This window comes from Neoarius graeffei, chromosome 12 (genome assembly GCF_027579695.1).
Source record: "Neoarius graeffei isolate fNeoGra1 chromosome 12, fNeoGra1.pri, whole genome shotgun sequence".
Lineage (NCBI taxonomy): Eukaryota > Metazoa > Chordata > Actinopteri > Siluriformes > Ariidae > Neoarius > Neoarius graeffei.
This window is the reverse complement of record NC_083580.1, coordinates 61,245,120-61,263,599: the sequence shown is the minus strand read 5'-3', so window position 1 is coordinate 61,263,599 and position 18,480 is coordinate 61,245,120. Positions and strand designations below refer to the sequence as shown.

At 41.6% G+C, this 18,480-nt stretch overlaps 1 protein-coding gene across 6 annotated transcripts in view; it reads left to right on the top strand.

Moving 5' to 3' along the window:
• The window catches only part of arhgap32b (Rho GTPase activating protein 32b), a 255,649-nt gene that overhangs the window by 120,910 nt on the left and 116,259 nt on the right, over positions 1 to 18,480 (top strand). For 3 of the 6 annotated variants that reach the window (XM_060936151.1, XM_060936147.1, XM_060936148.1), the window contains exons 8-9: positions 7,544 to 7,594; positions 12,401 to 12,475. The exons of 2 other annotated variants lie outside the window; for them this stretch is intronic. In XM_060936151.1, coding sequence (XP_060792134.1) covers positions 7,544 to 7,594; positions 12,401 to 12,475 — 126 coding nt within the window. The remainder of the gene's footprint in view (positions 1 to 7,543; positions 7,595 to 12,400; positions 12,476 to 18,480) is intronic. One more of the 6 variants, XM_060936149.1, reaches the window with a different exon arrangement.

Sequence of the window (18,480 nt, the reverse complement as noted above, 5' to 3'; positions counted from 1 at the left end):
CCTGTGTACGGGAGAGTAAAAAGAGTAGTGCCTGGTTGTTGGATTAGAACTTCTCCAAGGATCCCGTAACCTGTAATGACTTAAAAACGACAGAAGGACCTCACCAGACTTGGAAACACCGACCTGTGTACCAGCCCTGGACCTATCTAAAATCGGGTCTAGAACACAATTGAAGTCTCCTCCCATTATTAGATGATGTGAATTGATATCTGGTAGCTTGGCTATGAACTGTGAGAAAAACTGTGGATTGTCCCAATTGGGACCATATACGTTAGCTAGCATGATGGGAGTACCAAATAGTTTTCCTGTGACTGATATATCGTCCATTTGTGTCAGTGATAACCTGCGACGGAGCAAAGGGCGTCCCCCTTTTAATCAAGATTGCCACCCCTCTGGCTCTGACCCCATAGTTAGAACAGAAAATGTGATCAATCCAACCCCTTTGTAATTTAGAGCATTCAGTAGTCAGAAGATGAGCCTCCTGTAAGAAAATAATATCTGGACCTAATGATTTTAAATGTGTGAAAATACGGGTACGTTTGATTGGGTGATTCATCCCCTTCACATTCCAACTGATGAGGCGTGTGGCGCAGGGCGAACAGCCACTCTGTGAAGTCATATTTTAAATGAACACTCAGGGAAATTCAGTACTAAAAGGCCCCAGTGGTGAGCAGACAAGACACATACATTGGAAAAAAAATGTGTTGTGTAAAATCGAAGAAGAAGAGAAAGAAGAATAAAGAAAGAAAGGAAAAAAAAAGTAATTGTACCCTATTCCCCTATGCCGACCTCCCCCCAACCTGGAGATCGCATAAACAACCCCTAGAAAGTGAAAGCACATAGCTCTACAGGTACCTTAACTGCTAAACAATGCAGTCTGCAGGGAGTAAGAAATGATAATGAACAGAGGTACATTCCAAACTTTGATATCACCTAAAGACGTATTTAGCCTCTTTTTTTTTTTTTTAGGAAACAAAAAATGACCAGCAGTCTCATCCAACCTTTTAACCATAGAAAACATGGATTGATGAAATAAAGTTATTTGTTTACAAACCAACCAAGATGTAGTGAGAAGAATAAGCTGCTAACAAGACAATAACTTTGTCCTGACTGCGATTATTACGGCTACACAAAACTTCTATTGTCCTAGTGACGTATGAAGGCCAAACATAAAGAAGAAATAACAGGCTATATCCATAGTAAGATCTAAGGCTATATCTCAAGAAAAACTAATAAGTTGTCATTTAGTAGTCATTGTTGGTTAGTTAGCTCAAGATTTAAAAAAAAAAATGGAGAAAGGGAGAGATATCACCTCTGCAGTCCCATACTTTAAGGCAGCTGGGCCATAGAAGGTTCACGCTGCACGCTACACGCGTGTAAAGAAAAGTGGACAAACGTAGCATGACTTGCTCTGGGCCATAGAACGGCGTTCACGTTGCACGCTGCACACTTCACGCGTGAAGCGAGAAATGAACATGCACACTTTTTTCTAGGCGTGAAGATGGAAATTCCAGTCAATGCATGCGGTCACCGCCGCGCCAGCCAATCAGAACGGGTCTAGGGAGATAACTCTATGCTTTCAGGGGAAAACTTCAGAAAAAATATAATTGAATGGTATAATTGAAAAATAGTTCTTCATCGGGATTGTCAAGCAGATTATAGAATGTTCGGTGAAATTCACCACGGGTTTCTCTCAGAAGGAAGTGTTCTCGGCTCCAAATTCTGTTCCTTTTTCTCTTCCTCTGTCTCAGTAAAAGCAGAATGAGGCAATCGTCGTCATCCGAAGAGTCCATATTGTTGGTTACTCGGTCAAAGTAGAACAGACGCAACACGTGAACATCCAAGCATGAAGTTTAATGGCCCAGGGTCCGGTTCTTCACGTGAACGTGTAGCGTGCAGCATGCAGCGTGCAGCGTGAACCTTCTATGGCCCAGCTGCCTAAAGCACTTCTGATGCAAGTTATCAACAAATTGTACCAGAGTCTATCTAAGATCAGCGTTTAATACTCCTTCAAGGTTGAATACCAAGATGTATAATGCCGTCATTTACCAAACAAGAAAGCTAATCAGCTAGCTAGCTAGCTAACTCACCCAGGCTTACACATACCATGTCTGCTCACAACTTTCCTTTTTTTCTTAGCACTGAATCATGCACCGCTGAGTGGCCTAGTGGTTAGCGTGTCTGCCTCTCTATTGGGAGATCGCGAGTTCTACTCATGGTCTGGTCGTACCAAAGACCATCACAAAAATGGTGTCTACTGCCATCTGACAAGGCACGCTGCAATACAGATGCGAGTGGGGAATCAAACTCTCGCGGTTACTAGAGGACTAGTCCCCCACTGTAACCCTAGCTATGTAATATAGGTGAGAGGCCGAGGGCTACGAAATGGAGATTGGCGCCGCCAAACGCGCCATGAATGGTGCGGGAAGGTCTTGGACTGAATCATGCTGAGCATATTTTAGATGGAGCATGACTGCACCAGCTTCGCAATACACAATAGAGATGTGTATGAGAAGAGCAAATATTTCTTGTGTTTTCAACCAGGCCATAACATCAGGGTAAGTCAGGTGAAAGTATTTCATCTGTGGGGGGAAAAAAGTTGTTTTTTTAACCTCTTAACTCATGTTGAAAAGAGTCGATAATAACTGTTTTAGTATGTGTTTTGTTTGCTTTTTGGGAGACTCGGGAGCTAGTCATGTTGTTTTGACAGCGTTGGATTTAAAAATGCTTTAGAAAAAGGATTGCGTGGTAAATTTGTTTGTTTGCGTCACTGAAATTACCTTGAGATGAACTCCAAGAAGGTCATCGCACCTGCGGGTTTGTTTCCCCATCCATGTTGCCGGGCATGCTTTGTGTTTGCCAATGACCAGCACGAGTGTATGCGAGTGATTGTAAGCCAAATTCAGTAAACACCTACAGATAAACTTGTAGAACTTGCATCGAAAAGAACAGTGCTGGAGACCTGTAGTGCTTTTGGATGTAATAACAGATGTGGAGGGTGGCACGGTGGTGTAGTGGTTAGCACTGTCGCCTCACAGCAAGAAGGTCCTGGGTTTGAGCCCAGCGAGGGCCTTTCTGTGTGGAGTTTGCATGTTCTCCCCGTGTCTGCGTGGGTTTCCTCTGGGTGCTCCAGTTTCCTCCACAGTCCAAAGACATGCAGGTTAGGTTAATTGGTGGCTCTAAATTGACCGTAGGTGTGAATGTGAGTGTGAATGGTTGTTTGTCTCTATGTGTCAGCCCTGCGATGACCTGGTGACTTCCCCAGGGTGTACCCCGCCTCTCGCCCATAGTCAGCTGGGATAGGCTTCAGCTTGCCTGCGACCCTGTAGGACAGGATAAGCGGCTACGGATGATGGATGGAGATGAACCTGGTTCAACTTTTCACTGCTTCCCGGCAAACCCAGAAACATGAGAAAAATGGCGAGCTGCAGTTAAACAGGAAGACTGGATGATAAAAACATTCCCGTGTGTGTGGAGAACATTTTATATCAGCGTAGCATGAAAGCTCTGTGCAATGTTAAAATATATGTCTGGATGTCGGCTTTGGATGCGATATATTTTATTAGACCTAATGCTTGGCGAGACTAGCAGCATGCTTATGTACTGATAATGTCGATGACGCTAAACACCATAACATACTTGCCAACCCTCCCGATTTCGGCGGGAGGCTCCCAGTTTTAGCCTCCGTCTCCCACCTCCCGATCGTATTTGTTAAAAACTGGATAATGTCCCAGTTTGGGGAAATCCCTAGCATTATGTCCAATCAGAATCGTATGAGAAACACTGCTGACGTCAACTGATTTTTAACCAATCAACGACCAGAACGACAGTCACTTCCGTAACGTAGGATTCACCCAGGCTGTCCGACATTTTTTACAAGCAGTCATTCATCATGGCCACTAAACCCAATACCAAACAGCAAAAATATGAATGCAAATGCCAGGTTGCATGGGAAAATGAATTTCCATGGATAAGCAAATGTTCGACCAGCCAGTTACACATTTTAAGGTAAAGATACCTTAAATCAGAATATAAGTGTGAAATTAAACTAGTCTTCCATACCATTTAAGAAACAATCTGTACAACTTCTAAAGTGTTTAGTGAAATTTTACATGACAGAGAATTTGTTTGATGAGCAGGGCCGTAGGCAACATTTTAAAATCACCGAGGTCCGTGATGCGACATATTTAAATGAGAGGGGTGAATTACACGTCACACGAGATCTGTTCCTGAAATTATTTTTAATGGTGTTTGAACTGAATATCATCAGTTTTGAAAAAAAAAATCCTGTATGTGGCAAGAGTAAGAATAATTTAAGCTTGTTTAATGGTTTGATCTGGCCCAAGCAATGAGGACAAAAGATACCCTAACCATGTAGCCTATGGAACTAGGATAGATTAACAATCTGGCATCCGTTACACCTACACACACAAAAAAAAAATTCTGGGAAAAAAATCAGTATACACCACCATGTTTTAGGCAAAGTTATACAAGGCAAACATAAGTTGAAACTTTCCACTCTATTGCTTTGGCTTATCGAATGATTTATTTTTAAAAACACAAACAAGGTAGGCTACAACTACGCTGCTTCGAAAATGTAAATTTAACAGCTTCATGAAAGTGCGCTGATGGTTACCATGAAAAAAAACGTGTCTGCTGCACTGCGTTCCTCCCCCGAGTCGCGCACTCATTCGCTTTTGTGTTCTTGGTCTCAGAGCCGTGCGCACCAAACAGACACAGAAGACAGAATCAACGTTTAACATAATTAACAATGCACTTTTTACGGAGACGTTTTCATGCTATTCTTTATTTTTTTATCCAGTTGAATATTCAGCGTACAAATGTATTTTCAGCTCTTAAAAATGACTGAGGTCCGGACCGCGGGGGCCTCATACCGGTAGCTGGCTACGGCCATGTTGGTGAGCGTATTTGAATAGTGTGATAGTGCTATTTTGAATTTATGTTTGAAAGTTTTAAGTGAAAGTTTACAAGTGAATTATCTGGAAAGTGATTGATTTTGATAGAGTTTTGAGGTTTTAAGTGAAAGATTACTAGTGAGTGTATTTTGGTCGGACTAAAATGTTGCATTCGAGTGAATTTCTTTGCGGAGTATATTTTGATAGTATGGTAGTATTTATAGCGTCATTTTAAAATTTTGTTTGAAAACTTTCAAAGTTTGCAAATGAGCAAATTCCTTCCGACAGGATTTTGATAGGATTTCTAGTGCCTTTTAAAAATTCTGTTGGAAAGTGTTTAGTGAGAGAGATGCTTTTTAGTCGTACTAAGACAGTGCAGTATTTATTTAACTGAGTTGTTACTATTTTGGTTAAGTCTTATTAAAATGTAATTTATATATGATATGATAGTTCTCTGTATTTTTACATGAGCTTACAGAAGGAAAACACATTTGATGCAATCCAATAATACTTTCATTCACTGTGACTATTTTAAGAAATTATAAACTTTCTTCTAAAGCATCACTTGTGTTATTTTCTGTGGGTCTCTGTATGTATACAATATTCAGGCATGAGATTTTTCAGCTAAAAATCTGATTTAAGACTTCCCTTTCATTATTATATTAAAATTTAAGAAGTATTATTTCAGATGTTTCACTCTGAGCTCTCTCATGCCTGATGCATGAATCCCATAACCTAGAGTAACTGATAGAACAATATCATCCCATCTCATCATCTCTAGCCACTTTATCCTGTTCTACAGGGTCGCAGGCAAGCTGGAGCCTATCCCAGCTGACTACGGGCGAAAGGCGGGGTACACCCTGGACAAGTCGCCAGGTCATCACAGGGCTGACACATAGACACAGACAACCATTCACACTCACATTCACACCTACGCTCAATTTAGAGTCACCAGTTAACCTAACCTGCATGTCTTTGGACTGTGGGGGAAACCGGAGCACCCGGAGGAAACCCACGCGGACACGGGGAGAACATACAAACTCCACACAGAAAGGCCCTCGCCGGCCACGGGGCTCGAACCCAGACCCTCTTGCTGTGAGGCGACAGCGCTAACCACTACACCACCGTGCCGCCCGTCTTTAGAAGTCCAAATACTAGGCTAAATAGCTCAGGATGTCGTCATGTCCCAAATCCGGTAGCTGGTTTGCTGAACACTTCAAGTGGAATAAATACATCTGTGGGTAAATTAAGAAGAAGATGCCTTTATTTTTGATTTTTGTCACATGTAAACTCAAGCACAGCGAAATTCCTCCTTTTCATTTAATCCAGTTGAAGCGGTGAACAAGCATACACAAAGAGAGAGAGAGCAAGAGCAGTGTGCAGAATAATAAATAAATACATATGTGGGTAAATTATATGGATCTGTGATGCCTGCATGTTTCAGCTTTTTGATGTAACATGATCTGCTGGTCTAAAATGCATTTTTCGTCATTTCAGAGAGATTGTACTGACTGTAGTCGTCTCGATTTTCATTATTAACTGTCGCAGCTGTTTCTTTGTTTGCCCGGCAGTATGCTGGACGCTGCATGAGAAACAAAAATCTGTGATGTCAGTGAAAGTCCACTGTAAAGTGCATGCGGAGTTGTCATTAGATCTCTGCTCAACTAAAACAAAGTCAAACCGTGTTGGATATACTCAAGCTCAGGGATATATTTGTTTGTCCGTCTTCAGTCGATGCTCTGTTGTAATCATATTTTAGTTGCTATCGCACCACTGTCTTTCTCTTCCATTTTGCACTGCACTGACTTTGCCACTGGTTGAACATGGACGTCCACCTCCAGACAAAAAAAAATCAGAACGCACAATGAGTCGTCAATAATATTCTTATGTTTTCCGTTGAAGAAAATATCTGGTATATTAAAAAAATATTTATTAGTATAAATATAGCCATAATGCCAAAAAGCTCTGAAACACCCGTTTTGATCTCATGGGTACTTTAAGAAAACAGCTACTCAGCCAAACACTACAAATTCTAACCAAATAAATGTCATGATTAATGGAAGCGTTAAATGAATGGTTTTAAACACGAACACTCACCAGATGAGTAATGAAATTTGTCATGTTTAGAGCGGTCACAGATCACGCTCGGTCAGTTTTACATCATGTTTTGGACTGACTGCTCCGCCAAGTCCTCTGGAGAGCTTTCAGACAGCACAGACCTTTCACTCCTCTTCTGTCATGTTTGTGCCTCACATCACTTATTACATCCCTGAAGTTGTGGTTCATCGTGAACTCGACTGTTCACTTTGCTGGCTTTGGATGGACAGAATACACATCATGCATGCTCTGTAGGGAACAGAGTCAGTGCGGGGATGCAATTTACACACGAGCGAGTCCAAGGAAAAGGGCTAAAACAAGTCGATTGTGAAGGACGACTCGATACAGGCTGATCCTGAGGAAGGAACACGCTGCATGATTTCTGCGTTTCCCTTTTTCCTTTACGGCTTGCATGTTTGCTGATGTATTTCTGTATGTGATGTTTGTTGATGATTTGCTTGAGCGTGTTGTAATCTCACATGCATGTGTAATGATGTATCCCTGTGCCTCCCTCTACCGTCCCCCCTCAGCGTCCCCCTGCTCTGCTCTGCGGCCAGCCTCCTGGAGTCTCTTCCCACCCTGTGCGTGCTGGTATTCTCCCTCAACGCCTCACTGATCTACACTACACACAGCTAATTCTCTCTCTCTCTCTCTCTCTCTCTCTCCCCCTCTCTCGCAAATGATTTACTTTGCCGAATGTTTCACCAATCCCTGTGATTTTTGGACAAACTGTTTACATACACCCTAAACTCAGCATTTTGTTGAAAATGAACCAAATAACACATGAACCAATTCTGTTTACATGCAGCATTTAGTGTCACTTCTACCATAATAATTAGAGAACTGGGAATTCAGGCAGTGAATTTCGGATTTTATTTGGATGCTCCTCATTCCTCCCAGACAACATTTTTTTTTCATTAGTGTTTTAAAACAGTAACTTCTTTTATTCCTTCCTACCAAGGGATCAGCTTGCTTCATTCTGTAAAAAGATATGTACAAGATGTACAGTGGTGCTTAAAAGTTTGTGAACCCTTTAGAATTTTCTATATTTCTGCATAAATACGACCTAAAACAACATCGCATTTTCACACAAGCCCTAAAAGTAGATAAAGAGAACCCAGTTAAACAAATGAGACAAAAATATTATACTTGGTCATTTATTTATTGAGGAAAATGATCCAATATTACATATCTGTGAGTGGCAAAAGTATGTGAACCTCTAGGATTAGCAGTGAGATTAGATTAGAACTTTATTGATCCCTTTGGGAGGGTTCCCTCAGGGAAATTAAGATTCCAGCAGCATCATTACAGATAAACAGAGAAAAGAAATAGAGGAAAAACTTCTAGATAAATTAAGTATTTACATATACAAATATAAAAGAATAAGATATGGGGAAGAGAGGAGGGGGGGAAAGGAGTGAGAAGTGGGGTTAGGGTAAGTGTGTGTGGGGGGAAGCAGGAAAGATATTGCACATTATATTGCACATTGTCCGGTATTGCTTATTGTTTGGCTAGACTAGGCTACTGCTCCTTCCCGTCCTCTGTCCTCCTGTTACCCCTCCTCCCCCCCAGAGAGGAGTTGTACAGTCTGATGGCGTGAGGGACAAAGGAGTTTTTGAGTCTGTTCGTCCTGCACTTGGGAAGGAGCATTCTGCCACTGAACAGGCTCCTCTGGTTGCTGATGACGGTGTGCAGAGGGTGACTGGCATTGTCCATGATGTTCAATAGTTTGTCCATAGACCTCTTCTCTGCCACCGTGAGTCCAGCTTCATGCCGACCACAGAGCCGGCCCGCCTGATCAGTTTGTCCAGCCTGGATGTGTCCTCCTTGGATGTGCTGCCCCCCCCAGCACACCACGGTGTAAAACAGGACACTGGCAACCACAGACTGATAGAACATCCACAGGAGTTTCCTGCAGATGTTAAAGGACCACAGCCTCCTAAGGAAGTATAGCCTGCTCTGTCCCTTCCTGTATAAGTGATTGGTATTGCAGTCACAGCCCGAGGTACTTGTAGGAATCCACAGCCTCCACCTCGACTCCCTTGATCAGAACTGGTCGTGACCTTGGTCTGGACCTCCCAAAGTCAATGACCAGCTCCTTGGTCTTCGAGGTGTTGAGCTGCAGATGGTCCCTGTTGCACCACACAGCAAAGTCCCTCACCAGGCTCCTATACGCCTCCTCTCTGTCATCACTGATACACCCAACGATGGCTGTGTCATCGGCAAACTTCTGAATGTGACAGCTCCGAGTTGTAGCAGAAGTCCGCGGTGTACAGGGTGAAGAGAAGAGGGGCCCTGGGGTGCTCCAGTGCTGCTAATTACAGTGTCAGACGTGATGTCCTTCAGCCGTACTGCGGCCTGTCAGTGAGGTAGCTGGAGATCCAGGTGACCAGGCAGGGGTCCACTCGCATCCTGTTCAGTTTGTCCTGAAGCAATAGGGGCTGGATAGTGTTGAAGGCACTCGAGAAGTCCAAGAAGAGGATCCTCACTGTGCCATTTCCCTTATCCAGATGCGAGTGGGCTCGGTGTAGCAGGTAGAGGATGGCGTCTTCCACACCAACACCTGCCTGGTATGCAAACTGCAGACAGTCCTGGGCATGTTGTACCTGGGGTCTGAGGAGGCTGAGGAAGAGCCGCTCCAACGTCTTCATCAGATGTGAAGTGAGCACCACCGGTCGGAAGTTGTTCAGCTTGCTGGGCCGATTCTTTTTGGGAACTGGAACGATACATAATGTCTTCCAGAGGGTTGGCACTCTCCCCAGCTACAGGCTGAGGTTGAAGATGTGTTGGAGTGGTTCACCCAGTTCAGCAGCGCAGGTCCTCAGTAGTCGTGGACACATCTTGTCCGGGCCTGCTGCTTTCCTGGGGTGAAGCAGGTGAAATTAGAAGGTGAAATTAGAGTCAGGTGTTTTCAATCAATGGGATGACAATCAGGCGTGAGTGGGCACCCTGTTTTATTTAAAGAACAGGGATCTATCAAAGTCTGATCTTCACAACACGTTTGTGGAAGTGTATCATGGCACGAACAAAGGAGATTTCTGAGGACTTCAGAAAAAGCATTGTTGATGTCCATCAGGCTGGAAAAGGTTACAAAACCATCTCTAAAGAGTTTGGACTCCACCAATCAACAGTCAGACAGATTGTGTACAAATGGAGGAAATTCAAGACCATTGTTACCCTCCCCAGGAGTGGTCGACTAACAAAGATCACTTCAAGAGCAAGGCGTGTAATAGTCGGCGAGGCCACAAAGGACCCCAGGGTAACTTCTAAGCAACTGAAAGCCTCTCTCACATTGGCTAATGTTCATGAGTCCACCATCAGGAGAACACTGAACAACAATGGTGTGCATGAACAGCAGGGTTGCAAGGAGAAAGCCACTGCTCTCCAAAAAGAACACTGCTGCTCATCTGCAGTTTGCTAAAGATCACATGGACAAGCCAGAAGGCTATTGGAAAAATTTTTTGTGGACATATGAGACCAAAATAGAACTTTTTGGTTTAAATGAGAAGTGTTATGTTTGGAGAAAGGAAAACAGTGCATTCCAACATAATAACCTTATCACATCTGTGAAACATGGTGGTGGTAGTATCATGGTTTTGGGCCTGTTTTGCTGCATCTGAGCTAGGACAGCTTGCCTTCATTGATGGAACAAGGAATTCTGAATTATACCAGCGAATTCTAAAGGAAAATGTCAGGACATCTGTCCATGAACTGAATCTCAAGAGAAGGTGGGTCATGCAGCAAGACAACGACCCTAAGCACACAAGTCGTTCTACCAAAGAATGGTTAAAGAAGAATAAAGTTAATGTTTTGGAATGGCCAAGTCAAAGTCCTGACCTTAATCCAATGGAAATGTTGTGGAAGGACCTGAAGCGAGCAGTTCATGTGAGGAAACCCACCAACATCCCAGAGTTGAAGCTGTTCTGTACGGAGGAACGGGCTAAAATTCCTCCAAGCCGGTGTGCAGGACTGATCAACAGTTACCAGAAACATTTAGTTGCAGTTATTGCTGCACAAGGGGGTCACACCAGATACTGAAAGCAAAGCTTCACATACTTTTGCCACTCACAGATATGTAATATTGGATCATTTTCCTCAATAAATAAATGAGCAAGTATAATATTTTGTCTCATTTGTTTAACTGGGTTCTCTTTATCTACTTTTAGGACTTGTCTGAAAATCTGATGATGTTTTAGGTCATATTTATGCAGAAATATAGAAAATTCTAAGTGGTTCACAAACTTTCAAGCACCACTGTAATCTAAATATTTCAGTTGTGATGGTATTTAGATCGTCAGATATTTAAGTTATTCCACAAAATCGAGTCGTACATGAGCTGATAACCAATGAGGTGCATAGCACTGAGTCAGCTATAAGCCATGTACGATTAGATTGAGTGGAATAACTTTTATTCTGTCCACATTCACTGGTTTTTGAGAAACAGAGTTTTTATTTTTTGCAAATTCGATAAACAAAAACTTTATACAAAACGTCCAACAAAATCATTTCCGCTTAGAATGTAAACAAACCAGCGAAATGACAGTCGGAATTTGTGAAAAATCCGAGAATAATAACGCGAAAAAGAGTTTTTATTTCATCCTCGGTTGGTTCAGCAACATGCTCCACCATTTGTTTTTTCTCTACTCACGGTAGATGAGCTGATAGCCTAGTAGCCAATCAGAGCATGCGATTGCTCATATCTAGTGAGTGTGGACAGAATAATAATCTCTCTTTATCTAGTACACTTTATTTTGTGACTCTAAGCTCAAAGGGCTATAGATATGAAAGATGAATACATAATGATAAACCATAGTAATTGAACAAGCTGGATTAATCAGAAATCTGTAAAAAAAAAAAAAGATTGAAATCAGCAAATCATAAACTATAAGTAGGTCACATTTAAACAAGTGTAATTAAAAAAAAATTAAATTAAAGCTTGTGTTCCTGCTATTGTTTATAATACTATTTCAGGGAAATGGAAGAAAATTGTTCATTTAATTTAATTATACATTAATTTTATTTATGTTCACTTCAACTAATTGACTTGGTTCCACTGAAATGATCAGTTGAATTATTAACAAATTACTTATCAGTATGTAAACATGCTAATATAATTAGCCACCAGCTTCATGAAGCTCTCTGGCACAAATCTCTCTTCGTCATAGTAATGTGTTTTTGTTTAAAGTCCATTTTATTGCTGTAGATTGTTTATGATCAGGCACTCTGTAAAACATTGCCTCATAGACAGGGAATGCAGAAGGAAATGTTTTCCTCCTTCTTTCTCTTCTTGCAAAGTGACAACTGGCAAGTTAAGTAGAGGGAAAAGGCAGCTGTTGTTCCCGTGTTCTCTAACAGGCTTGATTGCTTCTCTCTTCTCCCGCATCCAGATTTGGAGATGGAGAGTGTAAAGCAGGACAGTGCATTGGCATCCGACCCATTAAACCCCTACAGGCTGAGCTCAGGTAGACAAAACCGTTCCTCCGTATTCTTAATCACCAACTAACCTCTAAATCTACCGCCTTGTCTCTCCACCTGTCGCTGCCTCACTCTTAACGATTGAGTCTTCATAAATAATGGCACTCTTGGTGTGTCTGATTTGACTCCTCTCTACTTTTCAGTGTGTAGTATTTATAGGAATCCTCATTGTGTAACAAATGTACTGTAGAAACGTACCTTCCTCACTTTTTTAACTGTTTCAACGTTGATCTTCTACCTGTTCTCTTTAATTGCACTCGCTTTCATACTCAATCTTTTGCATTGTGTATTTTATAAAAGGTTGTGGTTTTTTTTTTTTTTAAATTGATGCTAAGTCAGCAGTCAAAAGCTTTCACTCCTAATCTGGCTTACGTCTGATAATTATACCCACTGTTAGAGCGCTGCTCTTTAAACTTTGCTCTAAAGCAGTTGTCGGCCAGCTTTGTCATGTTCACAAAGCTGATTTACTGAGCCGAGTTAAAGCAGGGCTTGAAAATCATTCCAGCTTTGTCCTCTGACAATATGAACTACAGTCTCTTTACAGTGACTGCAATCCCACATTCTTCTATGCTACTCTGGGGGTTTTAAAGACATCCTTTTCTTCAGCACCCCCGCAGGTGAAGAGAGCTCACATCTGCCTATGAAGTGCTATCATGTTGTTTATTTCCTCAAGACGTACATATTGAGCTAATGATTAAGCAAATAATTTCCTTGTACTGAGCTAATGATTAAGCAAATCATTTCCTTGCCTTTCTTAAAATGAGCATATGCCTGATTTTAAAATGGGATCATGGACAGAAATGCGCTTCGTGTCGTTTCCTTTTGGACGTAAAAGACATTTCCAAAATTCTTTTGCTGCTTGAACCACATCCTGTTTCCCTGGGCTAGAGCTATGAAATTGCACACAGGTTATTTTTGTTATCCATAACCCAAGAGTTTGCAACACAAACGAGACAGGTGGTTGTTAGCCGGCATAAGTTGATTAAGATTTGCCAGGAAATTAATATAGTGTGAGGGAAGGTAAAGGAAGCAATAAGAGCAAAATGTCAGAATTACACAGTTTGGTTGACTCTTGGGGTTATGTAGTTTCAAAATTAAATAGATGTCACCTGTATAACAGCAAACTGTTGGGAAAAGTTGAACGAGAGAAGCCCTTACTGTCTCCTGAGAGTAAAACGCAGCACCAAACTTCGCCAAATCACATTGGAACTGTATTCGGAATCAAACTTTTGGCCATGCACACCACTGGACTGTTTGATGAAATACCTGCATACAGAACGTAAAATATGCTAATGGATCATTGTTGCCTTGGGCTGCTTTTGAGACTGGTGGACCAGATTGATGACAGCATGGTTTCTGCTAAGTACCATGATATTTTAGCCTAAAATCTGGTTGCCTTTGACTTGGCCATCGATAGGTCCTTCAATTAGGATAATGACCCCAAACAGTCCTCACAACAAAAGAGAGGTATGGTAGCAGGGAAAAAATATATATATTTTGCAGTCATCTTCTCAAACACCAGACTTGAAGTCGATTGAAAATCAGTGGTCTGAATTAAATTGGGCATCCATCTGCGTATACGGTCCACTGACAAGCAGAATAAAACCATCTAAAATACATTGATCAGCCATAGCATTAAAACCACTGACAGGTGAAGTGAATAACGTTTGATTATTCCATCCACATTCACTGGATATGAGCAATCGTGCACTCTGATTGGCTACTCTACTACTAGGATATCAGCTCATATACCGTGAGTAGAGAAAAACAAAACGGTGGAGTGTGTTGCTGAACCAACCGAGGACAAAATAAAAACTCTAAAACAGAACCTCCAAAAAATACAAAAAAAAGGCAACAGAATATGGAATTAAAAGTATTTGATGTTAAGAATGTACAACCCCGATTCCAAAAAAGTTGGGGCAAAGTACAAATTGTAAATAAAAACGGAATGCAATAATTTACAAATCTCAAAAACTGATATTGTATTCACAATAGAACATAGACAACATATCAAATGTCGAAAGTGAGACATTTTGAAATTTCATGCCAAATATTGGCTCATTTGAAATTTCATGACAGCAACACATCTCAAAAAAGTTGGGACAGGGGCAATAAGAGGCTGGAAAAGTTAAAGGTACAAAAAAGGAACAGCTGGAGGACCAACTTGCAACTCATTAGGTCAATTGGCAATAGGTCATTAACATGACTGGGTATAAAAAGAGCATCTTGGAGTGGCAGCGGCTCTCAGAAGTAAAGATGGGAAGAGGATCACCAATCCCCCTAATTCTGCGCCGACAAATAGTGGAGCAATATCAGAAAGGAGTTCGACAGTGTAAAACTGCAAAGGGTTTGAACATATCATCATCTACAGTGCATAATATCATCAAAAGATTGAGAGAATCTGGAAGAATCTCTGTGCGTAAGGGTCAAGGCCGGAAAACCATACTGGGTGCCCGTGATCTTCGGGCCCTTAGACGGCACTGCATCACATACAGGTATGCTTCTGTATTGGAAATCACAAAATGGGCTCAGGAATATTTCCAGAGAACATTATCTGTGAACACAATTCACCGTGCCATCCGCCGTTGCCAGCTAAAACTCTATAGTTCAAAGAAGAAGCCGTATCTAAACATGATCCAGAAGCGTAGACGTCTTCTCTGGGCCAAGGCTCATTTAAAATGGACTGTGGCAAAGTGGAAAACTGTTCTGTGGTCAGACGAATCAAAATGTGAAGTTCTTTATGGAAATCAGGGACGCCGTGTCATTCGGACTAAAGAGGAGAAGGACGACCCAAGTTGTCATGAGCGCTCAGTTCAGAAGCCTGCATCTCTGATGGTATGGGGTTGCATTAGTGCGTGTGGCATGGGCAGCTTACACATCTGGAAAGACACCATCAGTGCTGAAAGGTATATCCACGTTCTAGAGCAACATATGCTCCCATCCAGACGACGTCTCTTTCAGGGAAGACCTTGCATTTTCCAACATGACAATGCCAAACCACATACTGCATCAATTACAGCATCATGGCTGCGTAGAAGAAGGGTCCGGGTACTGAACTGGCCAGCCTGCAGTCCAGATCTTTCACCCATAGAAAACATTTGGCGCATCATAAAACGGAAGATACGACAAAAAAGACCTAAGACAGTTGAGCAACTAGAATCCTACATTAGACAAGAATGGGTTAACATTCCTATCCCTAAACTTGGGCAACTTGTCTCCTCAGTCCCCAGACGTTTACAGACTGTTGTAAAGAGAAAAGGGGATGTCTCACAGTGGTAAACATGGCCTTGTCCCAACTTTTTTGAGATGTGTTGTTGTCATGAAATTTTAAATCACCTATTTTTTCTCTTTAAATGATACATTTTCTCAGTTTAAACATTTGATATGTCATCTATGTTCTATTCTGAATAAAATATGGAATTTTGAAACTTCCACATCATTGCATTCTGTTTTTATTTACAATTTGTACTTTGTCCCAACTTTTTTGGAATCGGGGTTGTACACCCTGGACAAGTCGCCAGGTCATCACAGGGCTGACACATAGACACAGACAACCATTCACACTCACGGTCAATTTAGAGTCACCAGTTAACCTAACCTGCATGTCTTTGGACTGTGGGGGAAACCGGAGCACCCGGAGGAAACCCACGCGGACACGGGGAGAACATGCAAACTCCGCACAGAAAGGCCCTCGTCGGCCACAGGGCTCGAACCCGGACCTTCTTGCTGTGAGGCGACAGCGCTAACCACTACACCACCGTGCTGCCCAGCTTAATATTGGAGTAGCTAAACATAAATAGCTAAATTCCTAGCTAGCTTGGTTAGTGTTAAATAAGATCAGGTATTTAAGAAGTTGCTGTTGCAGTAGCTAAACGTTATCCATTCATATACCTTAACGAAGTCAAAACTATTACGGGTTCTTTTGGTGACCCCACACTGGGTAACTGGAGACACATGTGTTGACAGGTTTAAATGCATGTAGTTGATACGCTACCAGGATACAATCCCGTTATAAGATATGTAAAATAACCTGGTGTAAGGTAATGCTAATTATGACGACAGTCTCAGGACTGGAGGAGAGAAAAAGCGAGGGAGGGGTGATGAATGGTAGAGGAGGATGAGTCCTTGAAGGAGAGAAAGCCGATGACATGCATCGTGTGTCTGCGCCAGCCTGTCTCTCTGTTTTCCTGTAAGATCGCTCTTTCATGTGAAGACTGTTCTATATTTTTGTGCTTGAGTAGCCAGTCTGTGTGCTTCAATTCCCTCTCAACTCAAACATTGTCTGCTGCTCTCGCTGCCAAGCTTTGTGCCCTCTGCCCACACACACCCACACCCACACACACCCCTTTTACGGTATACTGCAACAAAGTGTAAACGCCAAAACAAAGCCTACACATGCTCTAGTGTCCTCAGACATGACTCTAGTCCAGCAGAGATGCTTCTGCAGTGATATGATTTCTCTGTTTCCCCTCCCTGTCTGTTTCTATTTCTGTGTTTGTATATCATCAGCTTGTTTTTAGCACCTTATCTTAAAAGGGCACCTGATTTAAGGCTTTAATCAGGGTAGATTTTCATCCCATCAGGTTTGGACAAGTTCACGTTTAAATGCATGGTGGAACCATGTGGATGTAGCTGTTTGCCTCACGCCTTATCCATGAAGTAAGGAATAAAACACTTGGGCATGCGCTGTTATTGGAAAACAATCAACAACAGGGTGGGATGAAGGGGACTTACTGCTAGCACCCCAGGTATTTTACCATAGCAGTACAACTAGAAGTGGTTTATTCCCCTTATTTGCCAATGTCTTTCTTTTTTTTTTTAATTGCTTTTTATACAGTTATAGTTACATTTAATAATGTTGTAGAACATCTTTGAACCACTTTGGTCCTGTTATCACTTCCATTACAGCACTTGCTCCATTCCCTGGTCATTCTTTGACCAGTTTTTCTTTTTCTTTTTTTTTTAACCTCCCTTGAAATTAATAAGACTTGAAAAATGGAGATGAGAAACCACAAAACGCAACATCCTCAGTCCTGAAGACTTTCCTGTGTCAGTAAACCTAAAGTTAGAGCTTTACTTTTGACTGTTACAAAGGGCTGACACTGGAGACTCTTTCCAAAATGTTAAGACCCAGTCCTCCAATACCGATAACTACATATAAATAAATGGGTCCGCTGCAGTTTATGTGGTTGGTGCTCTCACCAGACCGATAACGATCCCTATAGCCCAGGCCTGGGTTTATCCGTATCGGATATTTATTCACGGAAAATAAATTTTAAAAAAATAATACAAAATATGGGTCTTTTATTCATGGATATGTGATTTTCCGTGAAATGTCAATAGTAAATTAATAAAGTAAACATATAAATGCAGGTAAGATATTTTAATTATGAACTTCGGCAACCCAAACATTTAATTGTTTTAGACTCCTTAATTTTTTTTTTTTTATCCGTGATGCATCATCTGTATGAAATCCGTAACTAATCTGTAATATACTGGAACGTCTATGACCAATCCGTAAATTCTTAGCATCCGTGATGCATCTGTATTAAAATCCATAACCACACCATATTTTGTATCCTTTTTTAGTATGTCCGTGATCTATCTGTATTATATCAACCACCGGAGTGTGTGCATGGGTTGTTTTGAAGTCCAAGCTGTACAGTGTGACCCGGAATAATGTGCTACTACTTGGAAAAAACTTCCACAACTATTCCTAAATTGCATGCGTTTATTTCCCTGAGTGTCAGGACCAAGTGATATTATCGTCGGGATTATAGTTGTGGTGTGACTGCTCCAGACTGGAACTAAACTCAGGTATAGGTATAGCTGTAGTTATAGGTATAGTTATTGGTGTTGTGGGACCGGGTCCTTAGTCAAACAAAACCCAAAAATAAATGCTGCTTGCTGATCATGGCAAGTGCCCTGATGTGCTCCCTGCAAGTTTAAATTAAAAATAAAACTTTACAACAATAATTTATCTATTTTAAAA